Here is a 21,891-nt window from a genome sequence, read left to right as displayed (position 1 = left end):
GGTACAAGTGAAAACATTTCATTCATTGTATTTTCATCCTGGATAACTTCCAACCCTACGGATATTTAAACTCCTTTACAATTATCAGGACAATAAAATGTGTAAAAATTGAAGCCCTGATTCCAAGTCCACTTAAGTTAATGGCTGCTTTTCCATTGACTTCATTGGACTCTGTATCAAGCCTAGTAACCATAGTTCTACCACAGGATCCAAATAGGTAAAAGGTGATCTCCAAAAAAGGGAACCTAAATAGTATAGTGATAGGCACTTCAGAAATGAGAGAGGCTGAGCACCATAAAGTGTGTGACCTTTAGAGTTATCATCGTCAGATTAGACATTATGGATAAGAGTAGCTAGGCAAAATAGATTTGATAGACATTGCCAATATTGGTTGCTAGGTGCCTGAATCTAACAAAGATACTGTCATAATAGAAAAAGTTAAAAGATGCCCTCACCTTATTAATCATAAAAGCCCAACTCAGCTCTTAAACAGACCTTGCTCACTTAAGAGCTGGGAATGCTGAGTCTTCTAAATGGTTTATTATAATCTACTTAATGGTTTAACAGATTCTGTCAACGTCTGTGTTAGGGAAGGGTGGTACTTTAGCCCTATTATGCCAGGTTAATCTTAACATTATCATTTAAAATAAGATTTGTGAAGGCAAGATAGAGAAATCTTGTTATTATCATCCTAGGCCTCAAAATTAACCCATGGCTTTGTAAGGGGATGAAATCTGATGGACTCTGGCTGACTTTGATTTAAGGGAGCTGCATCTCCTAGGGATAACAGGAAATTTTTTTAAAAAGTGCAACAGCTATGCAGCATCACTAATATTGTATTTACCTATTTTTCAACTATAATGACCATTTCGAGTGCTAATTATCAATATTTTATCCTTATGGAAGCCCACTATAAACAAATGGCAGTCATGTTGTCTGCATTCCAGAAAAATGGCCCTTTAGCAAAGTATTTGGGGCATATTACTAGAGATGTTTAATAAAATTTGAAAGGCAGATTAGTGACCAACTGAAGGACATTTATTTTTTAAACAAAGGGGGGAAAGAAGCACCTGTTCCTTTCACTGTGGCCCTTAAAAACAACCAGATGGTTCCTGTTTCCCCATAAGGAAAAAATGCACTTACATTATCTTGAATATTACAGATTATCTTTGCATAGCATTTGTTATTGTCTCTAGATGGGACAGTCCACTCCAGTGGCCAGAAATAACTATGGTAAACCTAGAAATACAATAAAAAGACATTAAGCATGTTTTACAAATTCACGCTGCTAGAGTAGGCTTTTCAAAAGTGCTGAGCATTGGACTAACTCTGCGCCCACTGAAGTTAATGGGTAGCTTTACTGGTGACTTCATTGGGGGCTGAGTCAGGCTGAGAAGTGGAATTTTGGAAATTCTCACCCTAATAATTCTAAACGATGAATACAAACTGTGATTTAATGCAAGCATAAAACGATCATATCAGTAAATGATTTAATTAACAATTACCCATGCACCCTAACCTTGGAATTCTGTACATCATATAGAGGCACAATTTCCTAACAAAGGGTATGAGGCGAGGCACACCAGGTAGAAGGGAAAGAAATATGTATGGTCCTGTTTCTGGGGAACGTGCCTTTCGGACAGGCTGCACATCAACTGGAAGTGGCAACAGTGGGAGGAAGAATGGGTCATGATCCTGTCCCTCCTCTACAACTGCCTGGACTGCGTGTGGAGTTTTAAGAGAGGACAAGTTTCCCTGTCTCCCTGAAGCTCTGAGGTAGCTGTGTTTTGTGAGGTTCTGGAGTTCTCTGTGGAGCAGTGCAGCTCTGCCATCAGCTTACTGTAAATGGATTTAGATGAGAAGCGTTTTTAATCAACTGCCGCTTACTGAGGAAAAGCTAAGCCTGTCCCTCGGCAAATCAGGAGAGAGCTGGTTTAATGTTTTTCACCTCAGAAAGGTTCTAAGGCACTTCATAAACTGACTCTCTCTCCCGGTATATGTAGAAACATGTCATCATCAGACACTGAAATTTAGCCATCTCGGGAGTGAAAGGTTGCTCAAGACCAGCACTAAAAATGTTTAGAGGACAAAGAACAGGAGAACACAAGTGCAACAGAAGTGCTGAGGAAGCTAATTATCCAAATTAAAATTCAGCCAGGTTACAAATGATGTTGAAATTGTTTTTGCTTCCTTGAAGAAAATTCTTCTAAACTCTTCTAAAATTGCAAGTGCATTTCTCGCAGTTCAGGGTCTACGATTCCCCATCCTCGCCGGGGCCTTGCGCAGACTGGGCTTTGTGAACGTAACAGAAGGGGATGTGCAAATTAGAATTTCAACCATCTTCCAGTGGCCAGAAGTAAGACCTCTTTAAGAAGAGGAGTGGAGACTGTGTGTGTCAATCACATCATTCTTTTCTCCCACAGCTCTCTGGAAAAAAAACTTCTCAGCTTTACTCTAGAAAAAAATGTGCTGATTTATGAACCATTTCTTGCATAATCGTTCACACAGGCCTTACTCCCAAAGTGACAATCACAAGTCAACATTCACTGACAGATTCTTGCAAAGATCTTTTTCTGCCCCGTGGTTTGTAGGGTATTTTTCTCTTGAGGTCCAATCCTACAAATTCTTACACATGTTCAATTTTATTCCCGTTAGAGATGTAATGGTGAACTGGTTAACCTCACCCTAAACTGTGGGCAGAGGAGCCCCTGCCTGGCCAGAGCAGCCCCTCGTCCATGGTGGACCTGTCCTGGAGCAGTGCAGGTGAGAGGTGTTCCAACCTGACCAGAGCAGCCAGGCTGGGGCAGCCTAGTCCCCCGGCCTTCCCCATTTAATTGGCTAACCAATTAAACTTAATGTTAAACCGGTTAACTAATTAAATGAGATTTTTACATCCCTAACTCTGATGCGCAACCTCAGTCGGAGCACTCCCGTGAGTAAAGTATGTGGGGTTTTGTATAATTCGGGCTGTAGGGCTTACAGCAATTGTCCATGTGGTACCTACTGCCACTTCAAAGCGGGCTAGATCAAAGGGCACTTCAGCGCTAGTAATGCACAGCAACAAGGTCACACTAGCAGTGGGTGGCAGGCTAGTGAGAAGTTGACTTAGTCTCCCTTGCTTGGCGTGAACTAAATATACTACGTCTGCGTAGATAGGTCGAAACAGTCCCTCAGGGATAATAACCATGGCAGAGGAGTACATTGCCATTCTTTGCGATTACAATAAATTCAGCCTTGGCACTGAAAACCATTTACTGCTTTCCTCCATTAAGTGATCTCCTCATTATACCTCGGGACTGATCCCCTCATTATATCTAGGGACCAAGATTACCTTTTTACAAGTATTTTGTGAATAAACCCCATTTGCTAACAAGAGAGCACATCTGCAGCTAGGTTTATTAGAATTGCAGCCTAATGTTTACACCAGGTTTTAAGGTCTAACCAAAGACAGAAAAATATTATTAGTATCCTGTTGCCCTCCAGGGTAAATCTACAGAGCAAAGAGAAACCTGTGCCTGGCCTGTGTCAGCAGCTGACTCAGGCTCGCAGGGCTGTTTCAGAGCTATGTAGACATCTGGGCTCAGGCTGGAGCCCGTGGTTTGGAACCCTCACACCTTGCAGGGTTCCAAGCACCCTAGCTCCTTAGTGAATCTGGAAGTCTACAGAGCTATGAAACAGCCCCACAGCCCAAGTCCAAAGAGCTGAAGTCAGCTGGAAAGGGCCAGCTGTAAGTGCCTACTTGCTGCGCAGACAACCCCTCTATCAGGTAGATGGAAGGGAGTTCAAATATAATTCAGAAAATTTCTTTTTGTTAAGAAAGCAGAACTGAACCATTTACCTCAATATTTTCCTCCCCAAACTTCTCCAATGCTGCCTCTTCCGAAAATCCACAGGCGCCATATTCCAGCGGCGTGAACACCGTGGTTGGAACATTCACATAGTCACACTGTGTGGGATTTAATTATGCCAGAATGTTTAGCACCACCAATATCCCAGTTACAAATCAGTGTGTTGCTAACATTTCACACAGATTTGGAACACAGGAAGAAGAGATGGGAAATTCATAACTCCGAAAGTATCACTCTGAAAGCAACAAGGCCAAAAGGGCTGGCTCTAGAGATGCGGACTGGAATGATTATACTAATCTTTTAAATTACACTGAAATTAACATGCATGCGCAGGGGAGGGAGAAGAAATTCAGTGCCCTGCTTCAAATGGTGGATTTGCATGTCAAACTGAAGAGAAATGGTAGCTTTTCAAACACCATTAAAATAAAATTTCCAACAGATAACACCAAACATATGCCACATAGTAGTATTCAAAAATGAGTCTATTTTTCACTGGTCATGGACTGAGCTGAAGGTAAAAAACCTTGTAATTCTTGCTGGGGTATGATTAGAACTGCAGAAGGCACTATGTGCTTGATCCTGCACTACAGGTGCCAAGAGGAGTTTTGCCATTGACTTTAACGGGAGCAGGAGCAGGCTCTGTCTTTGTAGAATTCCAGGTGCAGCAAATGACATCACTTCCCCCAGAGCCAAGTATTCTCAACCAAGTATATCTGTGATTATAAAGTTACAGGGATGCACCTTTTAAATTATGCTGCCAAATACAATAAGGAAATAGGCAGAGATGCAATAAAACAAGATTCAGTTTCCTTTGTTGCATTGCAGTAATTGGCCCCAAATGTGCCACAGATTCAAGGCTCCACCTTCCGCCTCTTTTCACCAGCAAATCCTGACTCTTACTTTCAGGTAAGAAATAGGCATTTTCACAAATGTTTGTATGGATTAAGGGTTCTTCTTCATGAATTTTCTTCCTGGTGTAGGATCACCAAAATGATTCTGAATAGTAACAGAGAGTAAGCCGTGCTAGTCTATACACTATCAAAACAAAAAGCAGTCAAGTAGCACTTTAAAGACTAGCAAAATAGTTTATTAGGTGAGCAAATGTGATTATACCTAAGAGCTTGACTGTAAACAATGGATCTAGTCAAGTGTGCAGGATGGAAACTAGAAGGGTGTAGATAAGTATAGTGATCAGTAGGTTTTCGGTACAGTGTGGTACCGAATTCTGTGAGTGATTCTGTTTACAGTCAAGCTCTTAGGTACAATCGCATTTGCTCTGATCCAACTGACAGAGACCAAAAACTACAAGAACTTTACCAAATATTCATAAACCTGAATTACCCACCAGGAGAAGTAAAAAAACAAATCAACAGGGCCAGACGCATACCCAGAGACCAGCTACTCCAAGATCAGCCCAAAAAGCCAAGAACAGAACACCACTGGTCATCACCTACAGCCCCCAACTCAGACCACTGCAACGAATTATTAAAGACCTACAACCTATCCTTAATCAGGATGCTACACTCCAGAAGGCCCTGGGTGACATGCCTGTTCTCTCCTACAGACAACCTCCCAACCTCATGAGGATCCTTACTAACAGCCACAGTCTATACCCCAGGAACACTAGTCCTGGAACCTTTCCCTGCAACAAAGCCCGCTGCCAGCTTTGTCCACATATCTTCTCTGGAAATACCATCACTGGACCTAACCAGGTTACTCACAGAATCACGGGCACTTTCTCATGCTCCTCTACTAACAGCATATATGCCATCATGTGTCAACAATGCCCAGATGCTTTGTATATTGGACAGACTTCTAACTCCCTTAGACAAAGGGTCAACGGGCACAAAACAGACATTAAAACACTCCAGATCCACAAACCAGTTAGTCAACATTTTAATGGAATGGGCCATTCTGTCAACGACCTCAAGGTATGTGTGACCTCAAGGTATGTGTGTTACTGAAAAGAGATTATCGCTCCTTTGTAGAAAGGGAAACGGACGAATTGACATTTATATTCAAATTCGGAACATTAACACATGGTTTAAATCGGGATCTGAACTTTCTGAGTCACTATAGGGGCTCGTCTGCATACTTAACTCAATCTAATTCTTGATCTTTCCCCCCACCCCTCCACTCTCTGATTTGCTCACCTTGATTATCTTTTTCTGATTTGTCCTCCTTGCTTACTGTTTTTGGTTCTGTGTGTCTTAAATATTGAGTCTCTTCTGGTCTGGCTATGGTCTGAAGAAGTGGGTCTGTCCCACGAAAGCTCACCTAATAAACTATTTTGCTAGTCTTTAAAGTGCTACTTGACTGCTTTTTGTTTTCAAAATGATTCTGTTAGCTATTTTTCTCTCCTCCTCTCCTCTGTATCTACTTTTTATGCCCCATCCAATCACCCTGATTAAGTCTCGGGAAATGAGTAGTACAAGCAAGGACACTGTCTGAAATAACAATTACTTTCCTGGAAACACTGGAAGCATAAGAATGCCAATTTACTAAAACAGAACAGAAAGTGTAAATTAAGATAAAATCCCTGTATTGCAATCAAAAATTTGGCACCTCTCATGGATTTACGAGTTTGCCTAGCTGAGATAATGGCACATGCTTATTGGTTCAGAAGTCTGTTATTGCAATGCTGGCCAATCTAAAATAAACAATCAAGCACCAACACTGAGTAACAAGAGAACCTGACAGGAACATGGAAGTCTTTGCAAGACAAAAGCCTTCTGTCCAGATTCAGTAGTTATGGGCACTATATGAGTATCTAGATAGATGGAAAAGCATTTTGGGGTACCATTTTTCCCTTTTCATATAAAGATTATAAGGCCTGACTAAACACTATTACACTCCTTTAGGATGCCAGAAAACTCCTTGGGTTTCAACAGAGCTACACTGATGTAAAATGGAAATACACAGTGGTGATCCAGACCCGGTAAGTGAAAGTATGTTGCTCCTAACATATTAGATCTTTCTTCTAAACATTTTTTAAAATGCCCAGGAACAGAGTTCTATATTCTGACCAGTCACAAAGATGGGAAGTTAAAGATATCAGCTCAAATAGTTCAGAAAACTGAAGGCATCACCTAGGCTCATGAAACTCTTGCACAGTGTATTTAGGGACAATAAGTAGACATTAAATTGCCTGTGAATGAGAATTAGTTTAATGAAACTATGGCTATTGCTGAAATTTACAGGATAGCATTAAAATTTAGTCAGAACAGGCTCAGTTCATTTTCCTATTACACTCTCAGAAAGAAAAAAATCTATTTAGACTAGAAAAAAATCAGACCACTATTTCATTCTTAAGGTATTAATTTCATCCTGCACAAAAGGCAGAACACAGCTGCAGTAATGTCTTTGTTATGGAAAGGAACTGATGGACAAACAAAGTTAATGGTTAAACATGCTAAGAGTATATAGTCCTATATGCTGCATTTAAAGGTTAGAACAGGGGTCAGCAACCTTTCCGAGGTGGAGTGCCAAAATTTTACCTTTTGACCTCTATGTACAGCCACATGCCAGTGATACTTTTTAAAGTCACTAATAGTCCTACTTGTAACAGCTTCATTAAAAAATCAACTAAGATGCAGAGCTTTACTGTTTCTGTCTTTAAATCTCCACCCCCGGCTGCTTCCCATCTGTCTGTGGGGGAAGGGAGGGACATGAGGCATCCCTGACCCCACCTGTCCATGCGGGGGAGGTGCACGCGAGACACACCTGCCCCTCAGACTCTGGGGGAAGGGTGCAAGGCAGGAATGCAAGGATGCAGTGCAGGCCCAGAGCCCAGGTACGGTTGCTGGGCCAGCCCCCACCCTGGCACGGTCTCTCTCTGACCACCTCCTGCACTCTGCCTTTCTTACTGTTTGCCAACTAGTTGGAGTCAGCAAACAGTGGGGAAGTGTCCACTGTTACAGCACAGGTTGAAACTCTCTCATCCAGCAACATTCCTTGCCCAGCAAGACAATGAACGTTGCTGGACCAGAGAGCTCCATCAGAGCAGGCAAGTGCAAAGCCCTGCCACTGTCTGCCCAGTCTGGGAGTCCCATAGGGAGCCCCACTACCAGATGTTCCGCTGGGGTTGGGGAGCCCCACAGTGGGGAGCCCAGCCATAGTCGGGAGCCCCACAGCAGGGAAACAGTGGGGAGCCCAGCTGTGGCACAGAGCCCCACCAGCAGCACCACAGCCACCGGAACCCTGGCTGGACAGCCCCACCCCAGCATGGAGGACTCCATAGCCGACTGAGACATGGCGCTCTCCACCAGCAGCCCTTGCAGACCCTGGCCAAGGCAGACCCTGTAGCCACGGGAAGCTGGCCAGGGTGGGGACCCTGGCTGGGACAGCCCCGCAGCCATGGGAAGTCAGTCAGGGCATGCAACTCCCTGCCGACAGCCCCCGTGGATCCCAGCCAAAGTAGCCCCCACAGCTGTGGGAAGCCAGCAAGGACAACCCCGCCGACAGGTCCGGGGGTGCCCTGCTGGGGCAACCTTGCAGCCACGGGAAACCAGCTGGGGTGTGGAGCTCCCCACTGGTGCCCAGACGCCAGGGCTTGGAGTCGGCGGGGTTGGGGAGCCCTGTGGCAGCCCTGCAACCGTGGCCCCAGAAATCCCACCACCACCATGCCAGTAAACCCTACAGCTGTGTCCCCAGAAGCCCCCTCCACCCTGTCCACAGCTGCGGTTCCCCCAAGTATCGCCCCATAGCTCATCAAACTTTCCGCTCCATGTGGCTAGGGCCGGAAATGAGGAGGGTGGTGGAGGCGCTGCATTTGCCCCACCGGCTAGCTCAGGGGGTGGGGCTTGCCCATCCCTCTCTCCTCCCCTGCTGCATGGGGGGAGGAGGGGTGGCGCCAAGCTCCTGCCACGTGCTGCTGTACAGGGGCTGGCCTACCAATCCTGGCACACGAACTGGGGGTTGCCGACCCCTAGGTTAGAACAATGACAGTGCTTCATGCCGATTACTTGCTTACCTTCAAGGCTGCTCCAGCATAAAGCCTTCGAGCCAACAATTTTCCTGCTTGGATTGCTACTGGTGTGAGCTCCAGCTTGCCCTCCAACACATCTCCAATGGCATAAATATAAGGCACATTCGTCTGCTCCTCATCACTGACAGGAATTTTTCCTGACCTACAGATTAGATTAACAAGAGATGAGGAGTGACATAGTCAATGCAAGAGATTGGAGGAGTTAAATATTATTAACCTGTAATAGCAAAGCCCTGTAGCACTAAGAAGATACAAACTGAATTTCTCTGAGACACCTTAAACAGCCAGACAGTCTTGGGCCAGAATTTAAACTGGGGTAAACCAGGCATCTTCCACCAAACCTACAACACTTTATATACCTGTGAGGACCTGGGCTCTTGAAGCAACAGTCAGGCTTCTGAATTACAAAGTTTTAAGTTGGGTCCCAGACCCTCTTCTCAATTCCAACCCCGAGTGGGTAGGTAGGTTACTGAGAGTCTTCAGGACCAAACCCAGGAGATATTCTCCTTCACAAGCTTCAAAGAAGCAGAGCTTCGCGATTGTTGACAGTCCAATCTAAGCCAGATAAGCATTCAGGCTTCTAGACCATCCCATCTAAGCGCAACTAACAGAAGTTTTTTAAATGTTCTATTTAATGAGTTATTAGAACATTAACAATTCACAGGCTATCAATGAGTAAATAGTCCATTGGGCACTGAAGGGAGGGGGAAAAGGGAGATAACAAGGACTTATGCACCAATGTTCATCTTATTATAGCAACCCACAGTACTGACTGAAGAAATAACAGTGGGACCCATAGACTCCTATACTAAGGTCACATCACAATTCCCATTATAAAAATTCTCTAACTTTTTTCTTTGAAGAGCTCTGCTACCCTCCATTACTGACACTGGGACTTGAGAAAATGGCCACGAGTGAAATGGAAAGAAAAATAAAGGTCTCAGAATTAATTCGTTTATGTCTTATACAACTAACGTTGTGATAGCAAACCATATCAACCCAATAATTAGAGCTTCAAAGAGGTTTGTCTTTACCTTTCATTGATCTTCACTCCAACTTTTTCTAAGCCAATTGTTCTTGTGCATGCATCCCTTCCCACTGCTAACAACACCTGAAAAAATGGAGGGGCATTTGCATACTTACGTGATGATACATTATTATTTATATTATGACAGCAGCCAGAGGCCCAATCAGAAGCCCACTGCACAAAGCGCAAGACAGCCCCTGTCTCTTCCATGAGCTAATGGCAGCAGCTGATATTTTTAGCCTTATGCTCAGTTAAACATCTTCCCTCAAAAAGACACCCCCAAATGTAAATCACATCCTGTCTCTCATCTGCAACAAAGTATTACAACACTTTAAAAAAAAATCAAGGTGTGAGTCTGCAACAGTTCTCTAATGAAAGGCTTCCCTAATTAGGAAACTCAAAGGTGTTGGCAAATAAGAAGAGTGCAAAACTGTCACCTCTTTTTATTTTGGTTCTGGGACCCCAACCAGGTCCGTCTAGTATCACTTACCTATTTGTTCCCCTAAGCACCCAACTGTCAAATATGACATTTGTTCAGAGCTTTGGCTAACCCAACCCAGGTGAAATTCCTCATCTCTCCCACTACCCAGCCACCTCTTTGAGTGGGATGGCATCCCAAAAAAAGGTCCCTCAAGTCCTGTGATCATGGTTGTAGAGTTGCTTCAGAGCTCCCTCACCTCTGCAGGGTGACTGAACACATCAGATGCGTGATACTACCAGTTCCCACTCCTATACAGATGGTTCCACTAAATTTAGTTCTCCAGCAGAGTAACTGATGAGATTCTTAATTGAGCTGACACGCCAGCTCATTGAGCCTAAATGGGATGAGAGCGCAGGGGAGGAAAGGTCAAAGGGATACAATCGGAGGAGGGGTATGGGTAGTAGGAAAACAGCTGTTTTCTTTATGAAGAGATGGCTGAGGTTTGGGGACCGTAGCCCTCCCACTAAGCATAAGTCATTAAAAAAGGATAGTAAGTAATTAATATCACACAACACAATTATTAAACATTCATATTATGGTAGGACTCAGGAGCCCCCCCATGTGATACAATAGCTCTGTACATACACTGAGCTAGACAAGTCTGTGCCCCCAAGCACTTCCAATCAAAGGCCCTGATCTCACAAGGCTTAACTTTATGCACTCTAGGTCGTTTAATTGACTTTGGGTACATAAGTCTTTTCAGGATCAGTGCTTAAGAAAACTCAGCAGGTGAGGGGAAAAGGTCAGCAAACGAACATATATAATACACACACAAATATTTTAGTTTTGACGCTATTGTAAGCATAGCTTTTACTAGCTGCTCTTCAGCTTAGCCTTAGGCCAGAGATCCTAAATTGTGGGGTGTGCATCTCCAGGAGGATGGGAAAGAATTTTCTCAGGCATCCAGGCGGGGCCTGGGTCAGCTTCCAAAGTGGGGTGGGAAGGGAGCTCCATCCATCTCCACTCCAGGTCCCCGCACTGGCTGCCGGCCCCATGCCACGCAGTTTGCCCCCTGCCTGGGGTTCCAACTCCCAGGGCTCCACTATCACCCCTACCCACCACCCACAGCTGCAGCCCCAGCCTCAGCCCCCTTACCATGTCCCCCCTCCCAAAGTCAAAACCCCACTCCCAGTGGGGCAGCGGGGAGAGAGACAGGAGTAAGTGGGGACATGAGGTAAAATGTTTGGCCATCACAGAATTAGGTATTGGCTGGTTTCTTTCAGGTGTTGTTTCACGAGTTAGTCTTCAGAAAGGACCACCTTTATTTGTGTCTGGTGTTTACAGGGTCCACCTGAGGTGTGCTAATATTGCAGTAGCACGCTGCAGCTGTGACAGAGCCATTATGTACCCTCCTTTGCCAATAGCTCACCATATCTAATTCCTTAGGGCCACATCCTGCACTCACAGACCCCATTATTATCTGAAATCTAATGAATAATGTTTTCAAAGCACTTACGAGACTTACACGCCTAAGAGTCAGAGGGACGCGTGCTCTTATGCCATGTAAGTCTTTAGCAAACTTTATACTCATTATCTGTTGCAGATATACAAGAAACTCATCTTGACATGAAATCATAGAATCCTTGAACTGGAGTCGAGTCCCCTGCCCTCATGGCAGGACCAAGTATGTATCTGAACAACAAGTACAGCAAACAATCAGATACCCAGCATCCACGGGACCAGGAGGTTGCTGGATAATCACATATTCTGGATAACTGAGAGTACTCACACTGGGTGGGAGAGCAGAGGAGCCTCTGGATGCACTTAGATGCAGCACAGAGGGACACAGGGCAGAGCTGAGAGGGCTGCCCCCATCAGGGCAGTGGGGACAGGACACTGCTCTCCCTCTCTGTGCACAGACCCCAGCCCTGATGCCGATTCTCCATGCTCCCACCCGATGTCTGTGGACCAGATCTGCCCAGCTGTCAGTCATGCCGATTATTTGAGTGTGCTAGTTAATCCAATAGCAGTTAAACAAGAGTTTACTGTGCCATCCAAATAACAAAAAACATTTCACTCTCTGGGAGATCTCTCCAGAAGCACAAAATCTTAATGGTCACTGAAAACTTTTTCTCTGTGTTTCTTTATGGATGTGAAAGCCCGGTTAGGAATTACTTACAGTGTTGTATTCCCCTTCAATCATTTCCCTGCCGTCTGTGGACTGGGCTATGACTTTCAATTTCCCAGGAGTTCCTTTCTCAATCTGTTCGACCTATAGTATTTGAAAACAAAGCTTTACTTTCAAAATGGAGATATCCAGAAGTAAAATACAGGCTGAACCTCTCTAGTCTAGCACCCTTGGGACCTGACCAGCGAGCAAGAAGAGAATTTGTTGGACCACGGGAAGACAGTAGTATCTAGCAGCATTACCAACACTTCCACTGCTTACTGGGCTGTTAGAAGACATTTAGCAGTAAATTATTGCCAAATAAGAGCACAGAACACTGACAGCCAGGACTGGTGGACTTTATGGGACCACGGGAAACTTGGCCACACTCATGATAAGTGGTCGTCCGGTTAACTAAAATCATGCTGGATTACAGATGTTGCCAGACGAGAGAGTTCTAGTTAAGTGTGGTTCAGCCTGTGCTCAGGCTGCAGGTGTTGTTTTTAGGCTAGCATAACAGAGCAAAATGCTGAAATTTCATAACTAACTACAGGTAGGTTTCTTCACTGAGAATCATCCTATGGAAAATGTCAAAAGCAAAATATATCACAGTTCTTTCCTTTGACCAATACACAGGAGCTGCTCTCTCCACATGGAAACTAACATTTAATCAAACAAAAGTAAAGACTTTAAATCTACTTAGGTTACAAATCCACACAATCAGGTCTCTGTAGCCCCACCTCTCCCCTTCACTCTCAGTCACATGAATGAGACTGTGCTTCCGTCTCCTGAAGTACAATCCCTTCCTGTGCTACCTGAGAAGCCACATGACTTCATGTGGCCTCTTACTTGGGGCAGTGTCACTGGTACATAAAACACAATGTAGCCCTTTACAAGTAAGTCAGAGTATGAAATTTTCAGGGACAATTTTAATGCATAACTACCTAGCAACCCAGAACAACAAAGGCAACAACTCCTCGTGACTATTTTATATTACAGTTTTGAGGCATGGAAAATGCAGTCTTTCCCTAACAAGTCTTAAAATCCTGGTGCCACTGGACCCACTTTACAGATTGCTATGCATTGAATCAGCACACTGCTACAGCCTGAACTCTTATATATAGTACTCTCTGATATGGCAACATCCATGGTCCAGCAGGACTATGGATATGACAGGACCAGAGAGTCTTGGGGCTGGGACTGGAACAACATCTGTGAGGCGGGGCCTGGGAACAGCCATGTAGCAGCTCTGGGAGCCTGGGAACAGGGGCCAGAGCCCTGTGGCAGCCCAGGAAGCTTGGAGTCCCAGGGGAGCAGGAGGCTGGGGCCACCTGGCACACAAGCCCTGGACCTCCCCTGGTTCAGCAAATTCTGTTGTTCAGGATCTGTCAGGTCTTGACCATGCCAGACCAGGGAGGTGCAACCTGTATTTAGGGTGATGCACTTGCTATCTCACCATATTCAACAAAAGGTTTGGTGCTGAATGGAACGTAGGTAACTTCAAACACCATGTAAAGGGAAAAACAAAAAGGAAGATGGCTGCCGAAAATACGCCCAGCCATCTGAGATTTAACATCCAGTGATCTCCCCGGATGGATACAGGGTAGATTCCTGCCCTCCTCCTCCCCGCTGCCCCACAACATCGCTGGGAAGGTAAGCAGAGACACAGTATACAGCAGGCAGAAATATATTCTCCAAGTAATAGCACAGTGCAGGATGGTAAGTACTCATGAGGTGCTGTGCATCCTCTGCTCCTGCTGACTTCAAGGGGAGTGGAGAGTACTCAGCACTTTGTGGGACGTCTTGTAGGATCAGATCTAATAAAAACTGCTTCACTAAATATTGAGCAATTAGAAACTAGATATTCAGTTCTCCATTTTTCATATGGTGTAGGGAGTGCTATAGTATGAATAAGAACAGAAAATTCCTTGCAATTTCCTCTCTGAGCTCTCAGGATAAATCTCTTATCTTTTATCAGAATAGGGGGAGGTCACACAAAAGAAATCAGCAATTCCCCCCTTCTTCCTTTTTTTTAAGCCTAACCGTTGTATGCTAAGAATGAAAAGAATGGAATGCATTTTATTTAATTTTTATTCCTTGAACACCTAAAATGTTATAATGTATTGGTTTGGCACCTGATGGAAGTTATTTTATAATTTCTTTTCTATTTTATAATAATTAAACCCTAATCATTAAGAAAAATGTTTTTAAACTGGTCTTTGATAGTAACTTTACATAAAGGACAAAAAGCTCTCTATATAGCGTTCTTTTTACGGGCCTAATTCATCTACAAATAAACATAAATATTACCGTAAAGTTTGACAAGCTTGCTTATGTGCATAAAATCAAACTAAGTTAAGCACGTGCTTAACTGGTTTGCTAAGTCAGGGTCTCTTTGGTGCCTTATTTTAACAATTATCTTACACTGTGAAGAAACAATTGTATTTTTTACAATTAGGCCCCAGTCTTGAACTGATGGCATGAACCACAATGCCTGTACATAGTCTCTTCAAGATGCAGGTGCAACTCCCCCTTCCTGCAAACATGACATGAGAGTATGGACATACACATATGTAATTATTTGCACAATTGAGGACTAAGACTGCAAGGTGAATGGTATTCGATCGTTTCACACTATTTTCAATAAAATAATCAGATAAACATTCTCCTTAATTTTACTGCACAGTGAAAAGAATTTTCTTTTCACCTTAACCAATTTCAGGCACTACACTGTAAATATTTACTAGTGCTACCATACCTAGTGATTCTGATCAAAGGATAGTTCCCTTTACTCTACTGAGTAGGATGCATTAGGTAAGAGCTAGCTTCTTTACAAGAGCTAAATTCTAAAAATGTTCTTACAAACTAAGGTACCAAAACACAAAAAGCCCTGCACATACTCAAAAAGTTAGGTATGTGCATTAATGTTTGCAGGATCAATACCTTAGTTTCTAACACCATTTTTAGACTCTAGCTCTTATAAAGCATTTTAAAACCTCAGGCAATTTAAAAAATAAAATTAGATTGCAGTTTTCCATTAGATAGTTCATACAATCAGTCAGTTATAAGCAATAAAAAACCTTACTTATGTTTTAGCAGATCCAATAATATAGATTCAACTTTTTGCCATTAAGACAGATCTAATTCACATTTCTTAAAACACTATAATCTAAAGGTTACTTGTATTTACATTTATATTCTACTTTGAAATGTTCCAATGAACAGGCTTACCTTGATTGGCACAAACTGTTTAATAAATTTGACTCCATGTTCTTCCATATGTTCCCCAATTTTGTTTGCCATTTCCTGATCAAACCCTCTTAACAGGATGGATCGCACCATTACAGTTACATCCAAACCAAGACCTGCAAGAAATCCAGCACATTCGAGGGCAACATAGGAAGCTCCAACTACCAAGGTCTTTCCTGGGCAGTAAGGCAGAGAGAAGAGATCATCACTGGAAAAAAAAAACAAAAAAGAAATCCACTCACATACACACACACACATTAAATTAGACAGGGACTATTTAATACAACTCTTCACAATTAACAGCTATTTTTCTATAGCACAAATAGGAAATCCTTGTAACTAGGAATACACTGTTCACAATTGGAATGTAAGGTCAACACATGGCAAAGAATTTCTAACAAGGACCACTGAAAGGGAATGTGGACTACTCTAATTTGCCTCTAAGTCTCTCCAAATTACCAAAAGTGTTTATCATAAAGTATAAGCAGCTACACAGACCCACCATAGGGTCTGCTTTTCTTATATCTGAAACTCAGCACAAATGGAATGCAGGGCCTAAGCAGAACTTGCTATGAAAGAGCTACTGTGGAAAAACCAGAATGTGATTATGTCAAGGCAGTAGAGGTTGAACCTCTCTTGTCTGGCACCCTCTCTGCCTCCCCTGCCCCCACTTCCAGCTCTGGCAGCCCCTTACCGCCAGCCCATCCCCTGACTCCTGCTGGGCCAACTCCAACCCAGAGCCAGGCTGCCAACACAGCTGTGACCTCAGCCCCATGGGCACTGGCTCTAGCCCCGGCCTTGCTACCAGACTCTGCCCTGGCCCCAGGGGTGAGGGGCCAGCTCCTGCCCCAACTAGGCTGCAAATACGGTCCCAGCAGTGCTGCTAGAGCCCCGGTGGCACTGGGCCCAGGAAACAAGCCACACCAGGCTCCCCTCCTAATAGCCTCCTGACCCAGGCATCTCTGGTCCAGTAACATCCGTAGTTCTATATCATATGTATAGGACCTGTGTCATAATGTATGCACACAAGGAACTAAACTGAGACTGACAGGCAAATTATTCTGGAATTTCCTAACATCTGAATGCTTGCTTGACTTTGCAGTCTTAATGTGTGTAATGTTCTTCTCTGTGTGTAATGTTGTGTATATTGATTATGTACAATGTCACCACTTCCTGTTGGTGGTAAGTGTGAAATTTGGCTGTTTCCATCTCCAGGAGTTTATTCAAGCCTCTTACGTATTTTGACGCACATAGGTTTACCTGCCCATAATTTTTGCCTTTGGTTCCAAGCTCCAGAGAATGTAAAAGCTAAGCTTGGTTGAAATCACTGTGTTTCACCTGGATATGTTTTAGAACCATGCAAAGCCATAAGTTTTGTATGGCTTTCACAGTCATCAATCTGTTCACCTTTACTAACCGGATGCATGAAATTTCTTGAACTTCTTTGAGAACCAGCGTTGAGTTGCAAGGTTGCAACAAGACAACAGGCAAATTTCATGTGATTTCACAACAAAAACTCTAGTATAAAATCCATTTCTTGGGTCAACAGTACATCCGCTCCCCGCCAGTCTTTATGCACACTGCAGACTTGGAGAGATGGAAATATTTTCAGACTCAGGATTTCCTCAGCACTTGTGCAGAGAGGCATCCTCAAAGTGTACAGCATTCTTCAACTTGAACAAACCACTACAGCTGCACTGACCTTGGCACAGGCAAATAGGGAAGCAAATGAGTGTGCCAGGAATAAGCCCAAAGAATTAGTACAAATTATGGGCATTCTGATTCTCTCAGTTACTGCTGCTGTCACTCAGGAGTAGTACAAGCAAAGAATCACATGTAACATGTCTCATAGCTAAGTGCTCACCACCTCAAGGCTTACGCTAGGTCTGGTGCTCTTGCCGGTCCACTATTGTGTTGTGGCCATTTTCCACCATTGTTGTTTCTTTACAGGGACGTGAGTAGAGAAGCCCCAAGCCCAGCAGCCCTACTCTCTGATAACCTGCAGAACTCATACCACAGGAGACTATTTTAAAATAGGCATAAAGGGTTATTTTGCACTCTGACCAATTTTTACCTGCTAATACAGTATTCCTTGTCTCCAGGGATACCCAGGTAACGGGGCCTTTCCCCAGTGGCAATCAGAAATTTCTCTGCCGTGTACAATTTCTCCTTTCCTTTGTTATTTGTTGCCTATATGCAAAACAACAGAACATAGTTAGTATTTCGTACTTACTAATAAGAAGACTGTTGGGTCAGAAAAGCAACTGTATCCATAAAGAGTAAAGAAAGGATAGAGGACACATTGCTATTCAGTACCTTAATTGTGTGCAGCCCAACAAATTCTCCATAAGCATTCTCATATGTGACCTTCTTTTCTCTCAGAGACACCCTGTAGCCCCAGTTGAGAGAGCCAATATAATTCTGAACGGCTTCTGTCATTGTCCCCCAGCTGTGTTTGACTGTTGAAAAAACACAATATCCAGTTTTTAACCCATCTTGCCTTCTTTTTCCCCAGCTTTCCTTCCATTTCCAATGGGATTCCCACATAACCGTCAACATGCCGGGCCTCATTCACCACTGTGTTATTCCTGTTTCATCCTGGTGTACCCCCAGAAATCCTACTAATGAGCTACACCAGCGGAAAGTTCGAATAAGGCAGTGGTGAGCCTGACCCACAGTGCTTACTGCATGACTGCAAAACAGTGGAAGGAATTAATTTGCTATCAGTGGGCTCAAACCAAGCCATCAAAGATCATGACCGCTCCTATTTTTTCTTTACCTTTGAAGCTTTTAGCTTTATCTAAGTATCAGTATTACTCCACTGACATCTACTGTGAGTAGGTGTCTCTTAAAACATAAACACATCGGCCGTTTCTACACATGCCACTTTGAAGAAAGATCATGATCTCTGATGGCTTGGTTGGAGCCCACCGATAGCAAAAGTGGCATGCTAATAAACAGCCCAAAATATGCTAATGAGATGTGGATGCAAATTCCCCATGCCTCTTTAGCATAAGATCACGTGATTTGGGGTCCAGAAGATGTTCTTCCAGACTCCAAAACGCTGTTTAGAAGCGCAGCCCACAAGGGGTCTTCCGGAAGGAAAGTCCTTCTTCTGGAGGCACCTTCTTCCTGAAAACTTTTGGGAAGAAGGTGCCTATGGAAGAAGGACTTCCTTCTGGAAGACCCCCAGAGGGCCGTGCTTCTAAATGGCGTTTTGGAATCTGGAAGAACATCTTCCGGACCCCAAATCACGTGACCTTAGGCTAATGAGGCACGGGGCATTTGCATCCATGCCTCATTAGCATATTTCAGGCCGTTTATTAGCGGCATGTATAGAAATGGCCAATATGCCTCCAAGAATTACTTCTGCATACATCCACTTACAGGAGCATGCCTGCATCAAACCCAGCCCCACCGGGACATGTAGGTTTATTATGTTAAACATTTGAAGTAATCAATGAATTCCAAAAAGGCATGCTGTGCCACTGAGGACCTGATACTCAGTGCTTCCATCCTCATCCAGTAATGCCCTTAAGCACCTGTCATCCTGTTGAAATCAACAGTACCACTCATGTTCTTAAAGCTAGCCCAAGCTGAAATACTTCTCAGCAAAGGTGCTGGAGTGCTCAGCGCCTTGTGGGATAGAGCTCTGATCGAGAGGCATGAAAATGGAAAGAGACGTTATTTTTAAATTTCTATACCTTTCTCCTCAAACTGCCATCCAAACTTGCGTGAATCTTGTAAGGCTTGCCCTAGCAAAGCTGCCTGGTGCATCAGTTTTTTAGGGATACAGCCCACATTCACGCACGTCCCTCCAAGACCTACAAAAGAAATGGAATACATTATGGCTATGTCTACACTAGCCCAAAACTTCAAAATGGCCATGCAAATGGCCACTTCAAAGTTTACTAATGAAGCACTGAAATACGTATTCAGCGCCTCATTAGAATGCCGGCAGCTGCGGCATTTCGCAATTGATGCAGCTCGCAGCTGCACGGCTCGTCCAGATGGAGCTCGTTTTTGAAAGGACCCCAGCAACTTTGAAATCCCCTTATTCCTAACAGCAGATAGGAATGAATATATATATATATGTATGAATGAATGTGCTCTGTCTTAAAACAGAGTCCAGGTCTTTTAATAAGAAATGCCCCTCAATAACAACACGACTGTGGTCAGCAGAAATTTACCCCATTTAGTTCCCAGAGGAGTAGGCATAACGTAGTCAAGCACCAGCACTTTCTTGCCATAACTGGCAGCCTCCTGGAGAACAAATTAGACAACACAAATATCTAAATATTACACATTGTATCCATATTACATGATAGCACCATACACTGCTGAAAATCAACACCATTTTTAATTATCTCATAACAAATTGAGTTGCAAGGATATGGCCAGATGGTCATCAGTCTTTGGGATTAATGTGCATATTCAAGATGGAAAAGAGGGGGTGTGTGAAATAAAAGGCATGCAGATTTCTACAAGCAATGCAGTTTCACTCTGCAGGTTGAGAGTACCACTGAAGAACTACTTCAGGCAGTCATGTTTCTTAAAAATGTCTCAACATTCTGTTTGTTTTAGAATCCTCCTCACAACATTCTTTATCTGGTTTTCCCTTTAAGTATGGGTTGCTGCTGCATTGATCTGATGTGCTGCAACAGCAGAAAGTCTTCTGGTACCAAATTCTGGCCTCAGTTACACCTCTGCACTTCCCCTGCACTTCACTATGGCCATGTACACGCAGGCAGAATTTGGCTCACAATCTGTAAATGTCAAAAGTGGCAATTTTTTTTCAAACTCGTAATATGGATGTCTTGATTGACCAGAACTGGCTCCTGTGTCATTAGTTATAGTACATCACAGGACAGGCTCACAGTCAGTTAAGCACAACTCCCACTGATTTCAGTGAAGCCAAGATTTCATCCAATGAAACTATGAAGTTATACAACTTCTTCCATTAAAAATAAAATGAAAAAAGTGTGTGTGCGCACACACACACACACACACACACACACACAGAGAAAGATTATATTAATGTCAGACAAAAATAAAAGCTTTTTATAAAAATTTCAGGACAGTTTTTAAAATACTCACAGCAACTTAATCCAGATGCTAAGAAAATCTGTGGAGGTATTTCCCCAGTGTTTTCTAACTACATCTGTTGGAGGGTTGGGGGAAGGTCAAGTTTTATTTTATATTTACTGTTACATGTTCATACCTTCCATGTTCAGAACAACCTTCTCCGTAAACGAGCACAACCATGTTACTGGGACTAGCACCCAAAGATACACAAAAAACCAAGAATTAAATTAATGTCTCTACAGTATCAGGCCTATTTAGATGTCAAATGTTCAGGACGTATTCTGCTCAGTTGTCAGTAGATTGTAAATTTGCATTTAGTCACTCATACCTTGGAAGCAGCAAGACCTCCAGACCCCCCTCCAATGACAATTAGATCATAGTCATAGGAATCCTGCACGTGATCAGGTTGATTCATTTCAAGTAGTTTTTGAATCTTTCCTTCCTTATGCGCCTGAATCAAGAAACAAAGAGGCAAATCTAGTTTTTTAAAAATCACATTATCCATAGCTATTAAGTCAAAATCAATCTGACAAAATTAATAGTTCCAGTGAGAAGTACAGGTTGAACCTCTCTAGTCCAACATCCTTAGGACCTGGCCAATGCTGAATGACAGATTTTGCTGGACTGCTGGAGGTCAATATTTACTAACACATTACCAACACTTACACTGCTTACTGGGCTCTTAGGAGACATTTGGAGTAAATTACAGCTAAATAACAGCATAGAACAGCATCTGATGAAGTGAGTCTGTGCTCACGAAAACTCATGCTCAAAACTTTTCTGTTAATCTATAAGGTACCACAGGACCCTTCGTTGCTGCTCTAGCATAGAACATTGAGAGCCAGGACTGGTGGCTGTAAACAAACTGTATGGGACTATAGAAAACTTGGCCACACCCAAGACAAGAGGTCATCTGGTTCACTTAAACCATGCTGAACTATAGATATTGCCAGATGAGAAAGTGACAGATTAGAGAGGTTCCACATGTAGTAGCTAGGGGAGGGGAAATAGGTAATTCTGGATTTTGCAAACACTGCTCCCAGTTAGCTTCTTCCCTCTTTGTAATTCATACTCCAGTAGTTCAGCTTCCTGTTTAGACACAAAACT

General features: G+C 43.3%; 1 protein-coding gene across 2 annotated transcripts in view; it reads right to left on the bottom strand.

Annotated features, from left to right (window-relative positions):
* TXNRD1 (thioredoxin reductase 1) overlaps positions 1-21,891 on the bottom strand; it is a 73,699-nt gene that overhangs the window by 11,614 nt on the left and 40,194 nt on the right. For both annotated transcript variants that reach the window (XR_012647293.1, XM_075007779.1), the window contains exons 5-15: positions 21,113-21,235; positions 19,890-19,962; positions 19,404-19,523; positions 18,016-18,158; positions 17,774-17,889; positions 15,682-15,907; positions 12,463-12,555; positions 9,870-9,946; positions 8,821-8,977; positions 3,839-3,946; positions 1,144-1,239 (exon numbers count right to left, since the gene is read on the bottom strand). Coding sequence is in view for 1 of the 2 variants with exons in the window: in XM_075007779.1 (XP_074863880.1) it covers positions 1,144-1,239; positions 3,839-3,946; positions 8,821-8,977; positions 9,870-9,946; positions 12,463-12,555; positions 15,682-15,907; positions 17,774-17,889; positions 18,016-18,158; positions 19,404-19,523; positions 19,890-19,962; positions 21,113-21,235 (1,332 nt within the window). In the remaining variant the exon portion in view is untranslated. The remainder of the gene's footprint in view (positions 1-1,143; positions 1,240-3,838; positions 3,947-8,820; positions 8,978-9,869; positions 9,947-12,462; positions 12,556-15,681; positions 15,908-17,773; positions 17,890-18,015; positions 18,159-19,403; positions 19,524-19,889; positions 19,963-21,112; positions 21,236-21,891) is intronic.

The sequence above is a fragment of the Carettochelys insculpta genome, chromosome 1 (genome assembly GCF_033958435.1).
Source record: "Carettochelys insculpta isolate YL-2023 chromosome 1, ASM3395843v1, whole genome shotgun sequence".
Lineage (NCBI taxonomy): Eukaryota > Metazoa > Chordata > Testudines > Carettochelyidae > Carettochelys > Carettochelys insculpta.
Note: the sequence above shows the minus strand (reverse complement) of the source record. Positions and strands in the feature narration are given on the sequence as shown.